The 17,315-nt window shown below is 45.5% G+C and overlaps 1 protein-coding gene across 1 annotated transcript in view; it reads right to left on the reverse strand.

Annotated features, from left to right (window-relative positions):
- The window catches only part of BTBD16 (BTB domain containing 16), a 654,256-nt gene that overhangs the window by 576,945 nt on the left and 59,996 nt on the right, over positions 1 to 17,315 (reverse strand). Inside the window, exon 3 of the mRNA XM_085614582.1 lies at positions 2,511 to 2,670. Coding sequence (XP_085470708.1) covers positions 2,511 to 2,670 — 160 coding nt within the window. The remainder of the gene's footprint in view (positions 1 to 2,510; positions 2,671 to 17,315) is intronic.

Genomic DNA, 17,315 nt, shown 5'->3' on the forward strand with positions numbered 1-17,315 from the left:
GGGACACTACAGGAGCTATAGAGAAACAATATACTTATTTGACCATGTGTGCCAAAGCCAATAAAGTACAAGCATGCCACTCCTTTAATCAACTTTTCATCATGAATGACTTATTCAACCTGGGCATTTTCAGCTACAATTACTATAGATAATTGTAGGGATTTTGCCTTCAGCAAAAATCCAAAAGCCACACAAGAGTCCTGTAAAGTAAAACCTTAAAACTAGATAATGCTGTCCCACAAAACTGCTCACTACGTTAACAGCCAGGACTCTTCCGCCACCCTAAAATAAGCACTGGCAATGGCTGTAATTTACAATCCTCCTTTGGTTTTTCTTTCCTCAATAATTCTGAACTGCACTCAACTTTCGATTGTTAGTATAGTGCACTCCTTAAAATCTTCTGGATAAACGCCAACCTATTTTTGTTCTTTCAACATCATGAAAAACAGTTTTATAGTCATTCTAGATACAATCTTTATCCAAAATACAAACTGGATTGCAGCCCTCATCCTTCTCAGGCTACTCTGTCACACTCAAAGCCTTCAGGGAACAAAATCTTAGGGAAAACTACCAAGGTGCAATCCGGTCTTGTCGAACGTTACCTCCTTCTCACAAGATCAACCAAACATTCCTATCAGACTTTTAAAGCTCTGTTTACATTCTTTGTCTCAAATGCCTTTATCTCAGAACCCCAGGATCTTATTAGAGCTTGGAATTCTTCTTCATCCAGTTGACTTCATCAAGAAGAAATACGTTGCTAGGAAATGGAAAAGCGCGTGGTACCAGCACTTTCTCTGGAAGAAAGTCAAAACATTCCTACAGAGACTTCAGAACCACACTTCAAGCCCTCCTACACTTGCATCTGGATGGCAGCCACATTGCTTCGCAGCCCCAAAACTCAGAAATGCCCCTCATAAAGATAGCCTACAAGCCGTAGGAGGCCTCTTCATAGGCCTGAAAATATATTACTACATATCCCACCCCTCCCACTGATGGAACTCCACTGCTTCGCCTTGGCAGCCTGTATCACCAAAATCATCGGCATCCTCATCTACAAAGCCGGCAGCGCCATCGCTGGTGAGCGTTCGTAGAGCTCACAGCTCACAGCTAGGACACCATTAGACTGAAGACAAAGAATTACCAAAACCAAAAAACAAGGTCAGGGGAGATCTCTATTTGTGCACCCAGGAAAAGGGACGGTCCCTGTATCCATAAGAACTGCCTCCACACTGCGACTACTTAGGAAAGCGCTGAAGACATAGTTCTTTAACCTCTTCTGTGCCCATGACGAGATAGTCTTGTCATGGAGCACGGTCGCGCTGTGCCCATGACGAGACTATCTCGTCATGAACCCCACCCGCGTGTGAAACGCCCGGCACAGGAGGGGGAAAGGGCGTGGCACCGAAGGGGTTAAAGAATAATGCAACACAACATAGTAAAATTTTACCTTCATTTCCAGAACCCAGCTCCCTTTCAAATCACTCAATGACTGTATCTTTGGCTTTGATAATGTACAGAGCTGTGCTACCTGTTGGTTAAGTTCACACTATACAAACATAACAAATATACATACATGCAAGGTGAGTCGTCAACAACTCCATATTATTCTCATACACCACCATAGTCATCATATCAGCCGACTGTTAGTGGGAGTCCTCAACGTAAACACTATTTCCCATGCGATAGTAGAGATGCTGATGGGGTCATGGTCTGGTACCTTACAACGCCATTACAACATCTTCCACCCACTTTCCTCAACCCACTTGACAACTGCGTTCTAAACCACAATCCTCCTCGTATTTGACTACTGCAATTCACTGTCATAGGCTAACTAGCCCTAAAAATATTACAATACCTGGGTCAAAATACAGCGTAGACACCGACGCTCAGACACCACAAGACAGCTATACCGTGAACATGTAGCTATATCAAATTCTGTCAATTCTGCCTCAAACAAAGCCCGTCACACAGAGACCCATCTATGAGCCAACAAACTTAATAAGCAAACAATATAAAATTAGACCCACCTCTGTCCAGATGTGAGAACTATCCAGCACAAATTGACAATAAGAATATCGCATTACTGCATGACAAATCACTGCTACCACAATTTGTGCTTAATATTCTCAAAGCTATTACAAACCCATCTATTACGGAGACTCGCAAGTACAGCGACACAGGGTATGCCCCTATCCTTTCACTCCCATGATCTGGTCTCTATTCCTCGCCCAGCTTTTTCATTCTTATACTGGACTTTCCACCACCCACTCTAAACTGCCTTTTCTCATAGTACCGTGTTTTTCCCTCTGTGTTAACTACAGGAAGTATGGTACCCTCAGAATACATAGGGCTACATAAAACAGAATATGGATCAGCAGGTGGGTTATGTGGACACTAGAACCCAATAGCAAGAAGGACACATGCATGAAAAGTTATGGTCATTTATTTTAATTCTACTGATCTGCGTGGTTTCATACTGTGGCAAAGCTGCCTTCCACATTCCTTCCCACCTGTCATAATCCGCTTCAGTGTTTCATTGATGCCGGTTCTGATGGCCTTCCGCGCCTGCGCAGTTCCCAGAAGGTCAAAGTCCAAGTTGCATGGCAGCTGCCAGCGATTGGTCAGGCCAACCTGACAGCGAATGATGCGCTGCCTCGATCCGAAGGGGACCTGAAACAGGCAGAGAAAAGAAGCCATTTGGAAAATTCATTTAACAATTACCAGGAAAGCCAACGAGAGGCTACTGGGAATCAAATCGTCTAATAGTATTCTTTCCAAAAGGCAGAAGTCTTAAATTGTGTCAACCACTGACAATATAGACCTGGAATCTATGAGAAATACACTTCTAACCCAACCGACCTCGACCCATATTGAAAGCGTTGAAAATTGCATTTGGCCCTTTCAGCATCTGGTTACAATTACAAATGATCTATGTTGAAGTGCCCCTCCCAAACATCAAAAGTTGAGAAAGCAACATAAAACCTTGTAGTCTTTTTTGACAAGCACAGTGTTATTATACTCTAAAGATTATTATTTGCATGACATTGTCAGTTTCCTTCACAAGGCTACAGGGACTGCAGTCAGACACCTGGATCTGTTCCACTTTGTTATGCCCAATTGAGGATAGGCAATCCGTCATGGAACTCCCTAATGTGATGGATTCCAACACATTCAATTCTGGGCCGAGTTTTCACCAATCTGACACCTTTCATTAACGTGGATTTGCCCCGCCAGCGCACAGAAGTTGGAGCCTACCACAGCCTATCGTCGCACTCTTCTTCGCATTTATGGATTCTGTCATATTCTGACGGTGAGTTTTCGCCCCTTTCAAGAAACTGCTAAGGGAGAAGATATGGCTTTTATTAGTGTTGTGGAGTGTGTGCTCATAAGCAGTTTCTGTATTCATATCCTCGGAACTTAAGCGACTTGGGGGCATATGCATCAACATTAGCATTTGCGATTCCTTATTAGCGAAAAATAAGGAATCGCTAATAAGGAATAGCAAAAGGCTATGCATGTAGGAATCGCTATTCAAATAGCGATTCCTTAACATTCCTTATTACCGAATCGGTAATACCGAATCGGTAATAAGGAATACCTACCCATTCATTCCTATGGGCTTGGAGGCCCATAGGAATGAATGTAAAGCCATTCTGTATTAGCGATTCGGTATTACCGAATCGCTAATAGCTGGAGCACTTTCAAGGGTGCCAGGGTGTCAAAAGGACACCCTGTTGCACCCCTGAAAATGATATGTGCACATATGTTGCACACACACATGCTCTAAGGGCATGTGTGTGCGCAACATGACACTTTGAAAAATGCACAAAAGAGCATTTTTCAAAGTTTTTGCAAATTACCATGCAGTTCATCTTCATGGTAATTTGCTCCCCTTATTAGCGAAATCGCTAATTTTTTAACTTTGATGCATTGCATTTAAGGAATCTCACTTTGGGATTCCTTAAATGCAAGAGCTATTTAAGGAATCGGTATTTAAGGAATCCCTATTTAAAGAATCGCTATTTAAGGATTCCTTAAATACCGATTTCTGCTTTTGGGTTGATGCATTGGGATTGGGTATTTTTTACTTAATACCGGGAGCTAATAAGGAATCGGTATTTTACCGACTGGATTTTGGCTTGATGCATAAGGGTGTTGGTTCCTTTGAGCTTAGTAGATCCTCCATGCGCTAATGAAGACCTGGTAAATTAAGTGAGAGTCAAACCATCCTTAACATCAATTTCAGACCAAAAAGACTTTCTTAATGATTCTTGGTTTGGAAGTGGAGTATTGGAGAGTTTCTCTCCTGCACTCCATACACTTGAAAATACTCAGCTCACAACCGTTGGACTTAGATATTTTGCAGTTTTTTGATCACCTTATTCGAGCGGTCACCTTGTCACTCTGAGCACAGTTGGACAAATTACTTACAGATAGCGCTATTTCTGCTGAATAGTCTATGTAACTGCAGGTTCTTCACCTTGTGAGTACCCACAAGCCTCAGAACGGCTCTGCCGACTTTTCTCAGCCATACGCCTCACACGCAGGTAGGTGGCGTCATGAGGCTCCGAGTTGGGTCCGTCCTGGAAACAATGTTGGGGTCACAATATAACCACCAGCTCCGCTCGTCAATGCCAGTTATTTTCTGATTTATACCCATGTCGGTTGCAGAGCATTCAATAATCAGACTGTGACAGTGTGCAGATCTCGAGTTGGAATCTTATTAATATGGACGAAGGGAGTCCATTCCACAGAATGGGGAGGCAGGATAGTTGGTGAGGAATTTGCGGTTAGAAAGAGAAAGAGCAATACCGAAGGTATGTAACTTGTTCTTCTGATAGATACTTCTAATAGCAGTTTCCTCACATTGTGAAGAGATAAAAAAGAAGTACATACCCGAGTGGTGCGGCTGTGAAATGACTCCGACCAGGATATCCTGCATGACTAAACAGGCAAAATGCCCTTCCTGCTAGACCTGGCTATCCAGGCAGCAGGACTTTGTGGAAATGTGAACAGACGCCCACGTCTCAGCGGGGTGGATGTCAAAAACAGCTACTCAGCATGCCAGTGTTTGTGGTAGCAGCTTAGCTATGGTGGAGTGAGCCTGTAGACCTTCTGGAGGCTGTTTCTTACTCAATCCTCATTAAATCTTAATACAAAGGAGATGGTCCAGTTCTGCACAGATTGATGTGGAGGCAGGTTTCTGCCGGAGACCAGAGTCTCCTGATCGCCCCCTGATTGATTGATTGAACAGGGATTTATAATGCGCAACTTTGCCCGAAGGCGTCAAGGCGCAAAAGATGGAAAAGACAATCAGCCAAAACTAGAAGAGAAAAAAGAGCTTTAAGGGTAGGATTCAGAGAAAAGGAAGGTTTTAAGAGCTCGGCGAAACAGAAAAAAGGAATCCTGATTCCTTAGATCAGGGGGAAGCTCATTCCAGAGTCTAGGGGCGAGGGCATAAAAGGCCCTGCCTCCCCACCTTGCCTTGGCAAAACGGGGGACCGTAAGCAACTTCATGTTGGAGGAACGAAGGGCTCTACCTGGGGTGTAGTACGACACCAGAGACCTAATGCCCTCTGCCCCTCCGTCATGAAGAGCCCGATATATGATAGTCAGGGTTTTAAATTTTATCCTGGCATGGACAGGGAGCCAATGTAGCTGTTTCCTGATGGCGGTCCCAGAGGAACGTCTTGGGCCGTTGACGACAAACCTTGCTGCCGCGTTCTGAACAACTTGCAGCCGATGAACCAGGTTGTTGCTCATCCCAAGATAGAGGGCATTACAATAGTCCAGGCGCGAGGATAAAAGGGCGACCGAGACTTGTTTCCGAGCATCGGGGGAGAGATAATGAGTGAGCTTTCTCAACACCCTCAGCACCCCACAGCAGGTGGAAACAGTCCTGTTCACTTGCTTGTCAAAGGCCAGAGAGGTATCAAATAGGACTCCCAAATTGCGGGCAACAAAAGAAGGTTGTGGGCAGACTCCCAGAGCTGACGGCCACCAGTCGGATGACCAGACCTCATTGTTTCCCCCAAAGACAAGAATTTCCGTCTTCTCCCCGTTCAACTTTAAAAAGTTTGACGTCATCCAACCTGCCACGGCCCCCATGCAGTTCCTAAAGTTGAGGGCCGTAGACCCGACTGATTGTGACAGGGAGACCATAATTTGGGTATCGTCGGCATAGGAAAGAACTTCCAAACCAGAAGATCTAACAAGCCTGGCAAGAGGGGCCACGTAAACGTTGAAAAGGGTAGGGCTCAAAGAAGAGCCCTGGGGGACTCCACAGTGCAATGGCTTGGCAGTGGAGAGGAAGTCACCCAACTTTACCTTTTGCTCCCTATTATTGAGAAAGGAGGTGAGGAGACTAAGGGCCAACCCCTCCACCCCCATCTCACCTAGTCGGGAAGCCAAGATGGTGGGAGACAGGGTGTCAAATGCGGCTGTAAGGTCGAGCAGGATCAGAAGCGTGGTCTGACCCCTATCGACCTTAGCACGGATGGTATTGACCACTACTGTGAGGGTTGACTCAGTGCTGTGCTCCTTTCTGAAACCATGCTGAGATGGATCAAGCAGGCCGGTTTTATCAAGAAAGGAGCTGAGATGAAAATTCAGGTGAGCCTCCAACATCTTGGCGGGAGCAGGGAGGAGGGAGATAGGGCGAAAGTTCTTTAGAGTCCCAGGGTCCAGGGTGGCCTTTTTTAGGAGGGGCTTTACAATAGCGGTTTTCCAGGGGGCTGGGAAAGTCCCACTGGAAATAGCCCTGTTCATAACCATCAATATAGGGGGAATTAAGGTAGCCCTGCAGTTTTTTAAGATCTTAAGCGGACAGGGATCAAGGGGAGAGCCTGATCTAAGGGAGTCCAGCAGTCTCTCAAGGTCAGGGGCCGAAAGAAGAGGAAAGCTAGGAAGAGTTTCACTAGAGGGGATCATATTCACAGGGTCAGGAGAATGAGGGTGAGTAAGATTGTCCACTTGGAGAGATGTATAGATATTTAATATTTTGGTATGGAAAAAAGAAGAAATCTGATCACAGAGAGCTTGCGAGGGGACTATGGGATCAGGGTGATGAATAGAGGATAAAGTTTCCACAATTTTAAACAAATCACCGGAGGAGGTGAGGGAGGATGTAAGGTTGGAGAAGTATGTTTGTTTTTCGGCTAGAACCGCCGCTTTGTAGTTCTTAAGGAGGATTTTATGATTGGACCGCCTTCAGCATCTGGCTGAGCTCTCCAAAGCCTTTCCTGCCTCCTACATACCTGTCTCTGAATTCTCAGGGAGTCAGAGTACCAGGGTGCCGAGGGACGTTTCCTGGCACTGTACACCGATTTAAGAGGGGCCAGGGTGTCCACTGCATTTGCGATGGTACTTGCAAGCTCCTGTGCTAAAAGATCAATGTCCTGTGAGGAGGGGGGCTTGAATTTAGCGATAAAGGGGCTCAAAGATAGATCAGTCAGGCCCCGGAGATTCCTCTTCTGGACCCAGCAGTCTGTAACTCCACTCGAAACTGAAAGGACACAGGGAGTAAATTCCATGGAGACCGCAAAGTGATCAGACCAGGAGAGGGGAAAAAGAGGCCCTAACTCTAACCTGGAATCATTCGTGAAGACTCCGTCTAGCGTGTGACCGGCAATGTGAGTGGGGGATGAGACCTTTTGAAGTAGGTTGAAGGGGGCCAGTGACTCCACAAGGGATAGCGTCTCGCTGGAATTGTTACTTTCCAAATGGAAATTAAAATCCCCGAGGATAGTGAGGAAGGGCCTGTTTAAAAAGGGCTCTATGACATCCAAAAGGTCAGAGCCAAACGAGGATCTGGGGCCTGGAGGTCTGTAGACAAGAACCCCGGAGATATTCTCTGAGGGGGAGGAGCTAAGGGAGAAAAACATGGCCTGAAAGGAGTTATTGGGAGAGGGAAGAGACTCCATACGGCAGGAAAAGGCGATCTTATGTATAATGCCAATTCCGCCCCCTTTGTGGCCCTCTCTGTCCTGTCTAACCATAGTATAGCCATCCGGGAGGGCATTGAGCAGGTCAGGGCCTGATGAGTCAGAGCCCCACGTTTCTGTTACGAAAACCCAAGAGGGTTTCCTTTGGGACACAAAGTCCCTGAACGCTAAGTTATTTTTAACCAGGGAGCGAGTGTTAATAAGGAAGCCTAGTTCTTTCCAGGGGGGTGGGGGCTCGCAAGTCCTTTTATTCAATAGAAGATTGGTGACAGGTCCCGGGAGAGCTGATGTTGACCCCTCCAGGCAATTACAGGTCAAACTATGCCGCAGTTGGTCAGGCGAGAATGTGTGATGGCAATCTAGCTGGGTGGGTCTCAGGGATTTAAGGGTACTCCTGGAATACAGGCGGGGGCAAACAGGAGAGACTATGAGCCGAGCAGCATCCCTGGTACCTTGCGCCTCCTTAGCGCTGACGGGCGCAGACGGGCAGGACTCTGGCATGACTCCGGCGTGAGTCCGGCCCGTCCGCAAAGCGCGTCCGCTGCGCGGAGGAGACGTCATCCCTTTATATAAGAAACTAGAGCGTGTCCTCGCACTACAATCCCCCCAATATGGCCGCCATAGCCAGAATCGCCTCTCCGGGAACAAGCTCTCAGCGTCAATACTCAGCTGAGAGCTGCCCAAGAGCGACTGGACGAAGAGGTAAGGCACACGAGTTACAATCTCAGGGGGAGATTTAAACACCAAGCGCCAGGCCCCAAAAGCTACCAAGTGCAGGTCCAGCAATGCAGTACAAACAAGTTCAAAATAGGCAAAACGAGCATAAAAGTTAAAAGTACACCAGGCAAGAGAGCGAGGAGGGACCTCCCGGCTTGTCGCCTCAGGAGGGGAAAATAGGCTGTCTAACGCGAGCCCCGGGTCAGGGACCCCTTATATAAGAAACTAGAGCGCGTCCTCTTGCTACAATCCCCCCAATATGGCCGCCAAAGCCAAAATCGCCTCTCCGGGAGCAAGCTCTCAGCGTCAATACTCAGCTGAGAGCTGCCCAAGAGCGACTGGACGAAGAGGTAAGGCACACGAGTTACAAACTCAGGGGGAGATTTAAACACCAAGCGCCAGGCCCCAAAAGCTACCAAGTGCAGGTCCAGCAATGCAGTACAAACAAGTTCAAAATAGGCAAAACAAGCATAAAAGTTAAAAGTACACGAGGCAAGAGAGCGAGGAGGGACCTCCCGGCTTGTCGCCTCAGGAGGGGAAAATAGGCTGTCTCCCAGATGACCTCCTCAACTCAGCAATGATGCATTTGTTACAATCATTAGCACTGGGTGGGGCGGGGAGAGGAGTCATCCACCAGGTCAACTGCAGTCCAGCAACCACCACTGCACATCTTTTGCAGTTTCCTCCGACACCTGGATGGAATCTGAGAGGTCCCTTTGTGCTGAGCCCACAGAGAGGTCAGATCCCGCTGCACAGCACGTGTACAACATAGTGTGGTCCACCAGCAGGATGCAGGAGGCCAAAAGACCATGAAGCCTCAGAGCTGTTCTCACCGAGATCTAGGTCAATTACTAAAACATCATGATCATAGTTCGACTATCTGGACGTGTTGAGGTGGAGGGAAGGAAAGAAACAAACCTGTGTCCAGGATGGCTCCAATGAAAGGGGGCCTCTGTGAAATAATCAGGTGTGACTTCGGCACATTGATGGCAAATTCCAGAGATGTCAACAGATTGCGTCTTCTAGAGTTGGTTCACAACTGTTTGAGGTGAGCCCTCCTCCAACAACCAGTTGTCAAGGTATGGGAAGACTGAGATTCCCAACCTCCTCAAATGGGCAGCAACGGCCACCACCACTTTTGTGAACATTGGAGGGGCATTTGTGAGACCAAAGAGGAGCACAGATAACTGAAAGTGCATGTGGCCTATCTGAAACCACAGGTAGCATCTGTGGGATTGAAGGACAGCAATACGCACCTTGCAAATTCAATGCCACCATCCAGTCGGCTGGATCAAGGGCAGACAGTACTTGGGCCAAAGACAGCATCTTGCACTTGCCCATCATAAGGAAGAGGTTCAGAGTCCAGGTCCAGAATAGGATGAAGTCCTTCATCTTCTTTTGCACCAAAAGGTAACATGAATAGCAGCCAGTCCTGACCTCTGATGCCAGCACCCTGGAAGTAGTGGTTCTAAAGTGGTCCACCCTGGCTGCTGCACTTCAGTCAATACATTTGTGTTCAATTGCAAGGAGACAAGCTGGAGGTCAAGATCTTCTGCTGCATTTCTAATGACAATAGTGAAAGAGGCAGATTTCTCTGTAGATGGGTCAGATGGATAATTGAGTCCAGTATCTATGGAGGTGTCAAGGTCACAAGCCTCCTGGAGGTCCAAAAAAAGATCTGCATCATCATATACTTCCAATTTTTTCATTGCTGTTTTCTTCATCATATTGCTTCAGGTCTGATAATCTATATTGCAAGGGTAGCGTTGTCATAAAGATTTGGGCACAACACTGACCGAGGTCACAGCATATTCGCTTCAGAGTCAGAAAGGACTATGGGTTTCTCCAATGTTGGTAGCATCAACGCATGAGGAACCACAGCAGTATTATAGATATATACATATTTCTGCAGCCACCTACATGTTCATGGCCATTAATTAATACATTAAGAGATAGAGAGAAGAACAGGGAAGGAAGCTATCAAGGAAGGAAGTGAAGAACAAGAAAATAATTAAATGAATAAAGAATTGAGAAAAACAGAAGAATGAAGAAAAAGGGAAGACCAGATGGGGTAGTTTCCTTTGCCTCACTCCAACAAATGCACAAACTTGCCGACGTGGAATATTTCAGATATATGCAAGTCCGACACTCTTCAAACTAATCTCCCCGAAGGAACATCCCCACCGGAATCCTCCCCCCTCGAGGATGTACTGCTTGACGGATACCTCCCAGATAAGGTCATCTCCCTCACGTACAAGAAACTCATAAACAATACACCGGATCCCCTTGTCTCATTGAGGGGCCGATAAGAAAGAGATGGGCAAGAATTAGACGATGAAGAATGGCAGGAGGCGGTGTCTTCCCCCCGGGAAGTTGCTATTTCATCTAAACTGAGACTGGTCCAATTAAAAATCCTACACAGGGCCTATATCTCGGGTCCCAGACTGGTACACATGGGCAGGGCTAACGAAGGGTTGTGTAGGAGACAATGTGGACTTGAGGGTTCCTTCCTGCATATTATATGGGAGTGCGCACTGATTCAGAAATACTGGAGGGAGGTGCACGAGTGTATGAGTACAGTGTGGGGTGTGGCAATCCGGCCTGAAGTCAAGCGGTGCCTACTGAATGTGTGGGAACCCACAGCCCTTAACAGCAGGGGCAAACTCTGGCCGACTCTGGGCCAAATGGTGGCCAAAAGAAACATTGCCAGGCTATGGGGAGCGACTGTGGCACCTACACTGGGAGCATGGAAGGCGGACATTGATTGGAGTATGCTCAGGGAAAAGACTGTTTATGTTGCGCGCGGCTGCCCCCGAAAATGGATGGCGATATGGGATGAATGGAATGTGTATCGTGGCAATATTTGTGAACCCCCCTCTTCTCCCCCCCCCCCTTGATGAACCATTATCGCCTTGACTCTAATACTATTGTTGGGCTCATCTCTACTGTGTACATACTACTATGACATGTATTTGAATTCGTTCATGAAACTGTGCTGTAGTACAAATCTTTCTTTGTACTGTAGTGACCGAAACACTCTCGTTAATAAAAACAGAATAGAAAAAAAGGGAAGAATGAGAATGATGAAATGACAGGGGAGAAGCAAAGGGGGAAAGACAGAAGGAAAATAGGAAGGGATTAAAGATAAATAATGAGTGGTGAAATAGAGAAGAATGTCAGAATAAGAAAAAAAAGTGTAAAGGAAGAAAGGACAAAATTAAAAAGGAGAAGGAATGAAGCAAAAGGACAACGGAAAAAAGAAAAGGAGTGAAAAGGGTAGGAGAAAAGGCATAGGACAGAAGGCAAGGAAAAAACAAAAAAGGTGATAGAGAAAAAAAGAAGAGCGAAAAAGGAAAAAGAAGAAAAAGGGGTGAGGGAAAGGAGAACAATGAGACAAGGGAATGAGGGAAAGGATAGAAGGAAAAGGAGGAAACTGTGAGAAGCAAATGAAAAATACGAAAGAACAGAAAGAGCCAAAAAGATAAGAAGAGAGAGAAAGGGAAAGTAGGCAAGGAAAGTAGGGCAAAAGGGGAGAAGAATCAAAATAAATGCAAAAATAATAAAAAAATAGAAGAAAGGGGTGAGGGAGAGAAAATAACAAAGAAAGAAGAAAGGGAGAAGTAAGACATATAACTTTGCTCGTGGTGTTTCCCTAAATTGGCTTTCATCTGAAACTGGTCATGAGAGGCTCCTAAGGTGTGACGAGCTGGACTCTTGGGCCTAGAGGCTGGAGGTTTCTCTGGAGGCTGAAGGTTTCTCTTAACAAGCGTCACCACAGGTCACAGCCTCCAGCCTGTAACTAAATTCATAAACTCTGGTTCTGGCATGGGTATCTATCTTGCTAACAGGGGTAAACCCTTGTAATTCATACAAAACCTCAGATCTGGTTTCTTCCTCTGCAAGGTGGCCTTAAGTACCAGATCCACCACTCTGGACCAAGGACCACCAGAGGAATCAGTTGCTTGTATTGACTTCCACTTTAAAGCTGGCCCTCAAATTGTAGGACACCCTGTAGATTCATTCAACAGGCAAGCTTCCATGTGTGTCATTGTCATGGACAAATACATTAGTGAGCCCAGGTGTCCCTGAGAACTGACTCAGAAACTGGTGACAAAATTGATGCTGCTCTTCTATTAGGTTGACACAAAAGACTACCCCCCTCCCCCCCCCCCCCCCACTGAGGTGTTTTGCCCGTTGCATGACAGGACATCTGGAAAGGGTTAATTTTCTTTTTCCTCTCCTCCATCAGTCACTATCAACATGATCTTGTTGACATTGTTTTAGTGGGGGTTTCAGACAGCTGAGGTGCAGCACTCTGCGATGGTTTCTTGGAGTGGCAAGATCCACAATGTGAAGTCATCTCACTCATCATCTGAACCAGAGTCTATATCCAGTCTACTTTTCTTGGAATGCCTGAGGCTCCACACCTTCTAGTTAGGCTGGTATTTAACCAGTCACATTCTGCTCATATCACAGGTATGATGAGCCATTGGCTCACGTCCAGATTGTTGTAGGCCTATTTCAGGAAATGCGTCACCTTAGGTCTTAGCCATAGCTAGTATGTGTTGCCTGAGATATTTCTCCCATACTTCTATCTTAAGATTCAAGGGGCCTCCAACAAGGTGCCCACAAAGAAGCTCACAATGACTGAAGCCCACTACTTTCTACCTAATGTCCCTGTAGGAAAACAGCAGGCATGGTAACAATATGTGCCACCTCACCCTGTAGGGTGCATCCAACCACATAATCTGGCCTTTCAGGGTCCTGTTGAATCTCTTAAGCCACTGGTCTGGGTGTTAGCAGGTGTGAACAATGTATAAATAACATGCACTAATTAAGTTTTAGGTATCCCAACATGACGTTTATCCCCCCCGTCTGAAACAACCTTCTTGGAGAACCTTACTTTTCTAAAGGTAACCAGCAAAATCTAGTTACTATGATGCAGTCACCTTCCTCAGGCTATCCAGTGTTGTGATGCACAAGCACCAGAATTAAAATGCTCCCAGAGATGGCTTAGTGTCTTCGGCACCACACGATCAACTCCCATCCTCTTTAACTGTGTGCTTATCACTTGCAGTGCAACCTTGAGCTTCTTGCACTGTCCTCCTCATTAGCCTAACAGGTCATGCAGAAGCAACAGAACCCTCATTCTGGATCCATTTTGTTCCAGTAAAAACAAACAACAAACAACACACTAACATGTTGCAAGTCTTGATCACACCAGAATGTCCAGGCAAAGGGATACAATGAACACAAAGAAAGTACTGTAGTACGGGCACACCATTTCCTAGCAGCTCCATGCTAAGGGACTTCTAGATCACTGTAAAGGACACCATACTACAAGTATGCTTTTAACAGTCTGCTTTTCCCTCCAATTGTGTTTATCCAGCCTTCCTCTTAAGGCCTTCTCTGCACGGAGCAGCGGGAATGTCTCACTCTAGCTCAGGCTGAGCCGGCCCTCCTGCAGCTTATAATTCCATGGCAGACCTACGTTCCCCCTCATTGTCCAAATATTCCTCCCCAGAGACAACCTCCTTCCTGAAGATGAGAATTTCTTGGGCCATTATCCCCATGACTTCCCTAATGGGTCTTTTGGGCTCTGTTGACCACAAGCACCACCATAGTCAGTCCAACAAGCATCAGTCTTTTGACATCTGTCCATGCAGTTCTTTCAGGCAGTTATTCAATAGTCATTCTACAGGAATGGCTGGGTTTACAGTTATTTTCTTAAGACCAGTGACCGCCCACTCCAAAGTACTCATAGCTATAGGATGGTACTTCACCACATTGTCTGCACTGACCACACAGTAGAGCTCATGAAGGATGATATACTATGGAGACCATAATTTGCACATGACAGTGGTCATATTGGCTCCTGTGTCTGTCTGAGACTCAGGTCAGAACTTACTCACTGATGTACACCCAATGACACTATTAAACCATGTTATGGTGCAGGCAGGTCATTAATTCAACTTCCAGGCCCAAACTCCGGAAATTAGTATAGCCTCTGCCAACTTCCTCTGCATCACCTTCCAACCCAATATGTACACCAGCAATGCCGATGGATTGTCCACAGCTTGGGTACTTATAGGAACTGGAGGAATTTCTTCTATTTTACTCTAGCTGCAGACAGCTAAGCATAACACTTTTTTGAAGGGATCAATGGTTTCTTTCCCTCTGCCGACTCTCTCTCTTCCTCTGCTTCCTAGAAGAGACTTTGGTTTCTCCTTTCCCAGACGTTTGGGACATTTTATAGAATGTTTTTAGTTACTTTTGCTCCTACCTTCCTTTCCATATTGACAGCCGTCCCACTGATCATAGTTTGAGTCCCAAGACAACATGAGGCAGACCCATGTGTCATCTTGAATTCCACACTCCCCATGGTCAGTCAGTTTGGTTTCCACTAGATTCTGGTGCAACACTGTGAAACAGGTATTGGGGACATGCTCCTAAATAATAAAATTATGAACCCCGTGCACTTCAGCCAGTCTTCAGGTGAATATAATGAGGCATGCTTTCAATTGCATGTCGCGCTTCTCTTAAATGTTCCCTTTTTGTGGCAGAACAGCGATAAGGATGACCCTCAAATGATGAATAATACCTTTGTTTGGATGCGCAAAGAAGTTGCACTACATTTTGTAAGTTCCTCAGACACATAATGGAGAAAGGCCATTTAAAGGTGCTGATCCACCACAAAAGCAAGCTGTGGCAGAAAGTAGAAGAATCCCTTTTCTGGCTTGTTAATTTGAACTACAAAATGTAAAACAAAATATGAAAATTGACCACGCCTAATTATTGGGCTCCAGGATTTCTCCCAGAAAAGTGCCTCTTAAGTATTTAAGCAGACAAACATAATAAATAAATAAAGCAGCACAATCAACCAACCAATTTAAAAAAAAATGGTGACAAATGTATTAGAAAAATGTCTACCAAATGGTGAAAATCAGATTGAAGGAACCAGGTGTATCACTTTTTATATTGTTAAGTAAAGGAGAAACTTCATAATATTTATGGATGTGGTTGACCTGGACTGATGTGCATTTACAGACTGCCTGCAATGTAGCCAAGGTGTGCAAGCCTAGCAGTTCAAACCGGCCAGGTGTTATAGGTTTTACCTCTAATTTAGCTTTTTTTACAGAGACCCTAATCTGCCAATAGAAAAGGGAAGGATTGAGAGGGTATTCACAAAATCACATATTCGGGTTCTGGGATCCTGCTGCAGCCATGAGATGTGAGACCAAAAGCTCTGGGGAGAACACACTTCATGAACATGGCAGCTGAGGTCCTCTCCTTGCTTGGATCACTTGTTGCCAATTCTTACTTGCGGGGTCCATAGTAAATAATCTTTTTTTTTGGAGCTCAGACACGGCTGAATGCTTTAACTAGACCGGGATCTACAAGGCCAGATACCTTCTCTGCGAGGTCTTGCCAAAGTTTTTTTCTTTGCATTAAGAATCTCTGTGTGGGATGAATCAGGAAATCTTGCCACAGAGATCACACCTTTCTCTGGTACACTTAGCACCTTGTCCTTATCTTCCACAAGTAGTAAAATGGATATGTGCTTCAATACAAGGTCCTCTTTAATCCCCATTGGGCAGGTAACAGGAGTTATTGGTCGAACTAGGATTATGAGATTCACAGCAACTCGCTGAATCTGTGGTGTTTTATCCAGATACCCATCTGCCGAAAGAGGGTGGAGCCTCTAGTAGCGGGGGAAATGAGGAATCACTAGGAGTTGTAACTGGAAATTCCTATTCCTGAGCTAGTTCCTCATTTTCAAGAGGACTATCAGAGTCCTATTAGTAACGCCTGGTAACTTTATCCTTCAGAGGTATGGATGCCCTGGATACTGGCAACTGATGGGTAGAATCATGGGGTGAGATATTGGGGAACTTGCAAGGAGGGCCTAAGAGTCACGTTTTTCAAGGTGTTGGATATTTTTTATTGGTTACCCCCTAAGTGTCTCTGACTGCCAGTCAAGACTCCCAGAAAACAATGTCACATATAGCAATGGAAAACATATTCAAACATTCACTCCATCAAGGGCTTGAGCCAAGTCCAGCTCAGTTCACTCCCAACTGGTTAGCTGAGCCTTTCGCAGTGGAACACTTTTATTGTCTTTTACATCCTGGGGGTACAGGGGTCTAGCTCGACTAGCCCATGAGAACCATTTCAGTCCTTGATTACAAGAGGATATCTGCCCTTCCCTAAATCCAATTGTGTTTCGAGCAGCTGCCGGTGGTAGGTTTTCTTATACTGGCCACTAACCAGTATTTGGAGATACACCTTAACCCAATCCCTAGAAAATGTACACAATCCAACCATCCCTTTTCTGAAGTAGCCTCTTAATTGCACAACACCCTGCTTAGGATCTTTCAAAATGGCACACTCTCTGGGCCACTATGGTTAGGTCTGAATTTACCAGAGTGGATATTACAATGGTGTGTGAATGAATGGAGCTTTGACAAAAAATACCATTACCATAGTAAACGTCGTCAAACACTTATGTAGTGCAATGTATTAGACCTGTCCTCCTTTCATGCATTATGCACCTAGACATTCATAGCACTACATACAGGTACAATAGCTAATGTTCAAAGTTGCTTTTGTGAATATCAAAATAATTTTCCTTTGCATTTGTCTGCTGCAGCTTTG

This window comes from Triturus cristatus, chromosome 1_2 (genome assembly GCF_964204655.1).
Source record: "Triturus cristatus chromosome 1_2, aTriCri1.1, whole genome shotgun sequence".
Taxonomy (NCBI): Eukaryota; Metazoa; Chordata; class Amphibia; order Caudata; family Salamandridae; genus Triturus; species Triturus cristatus.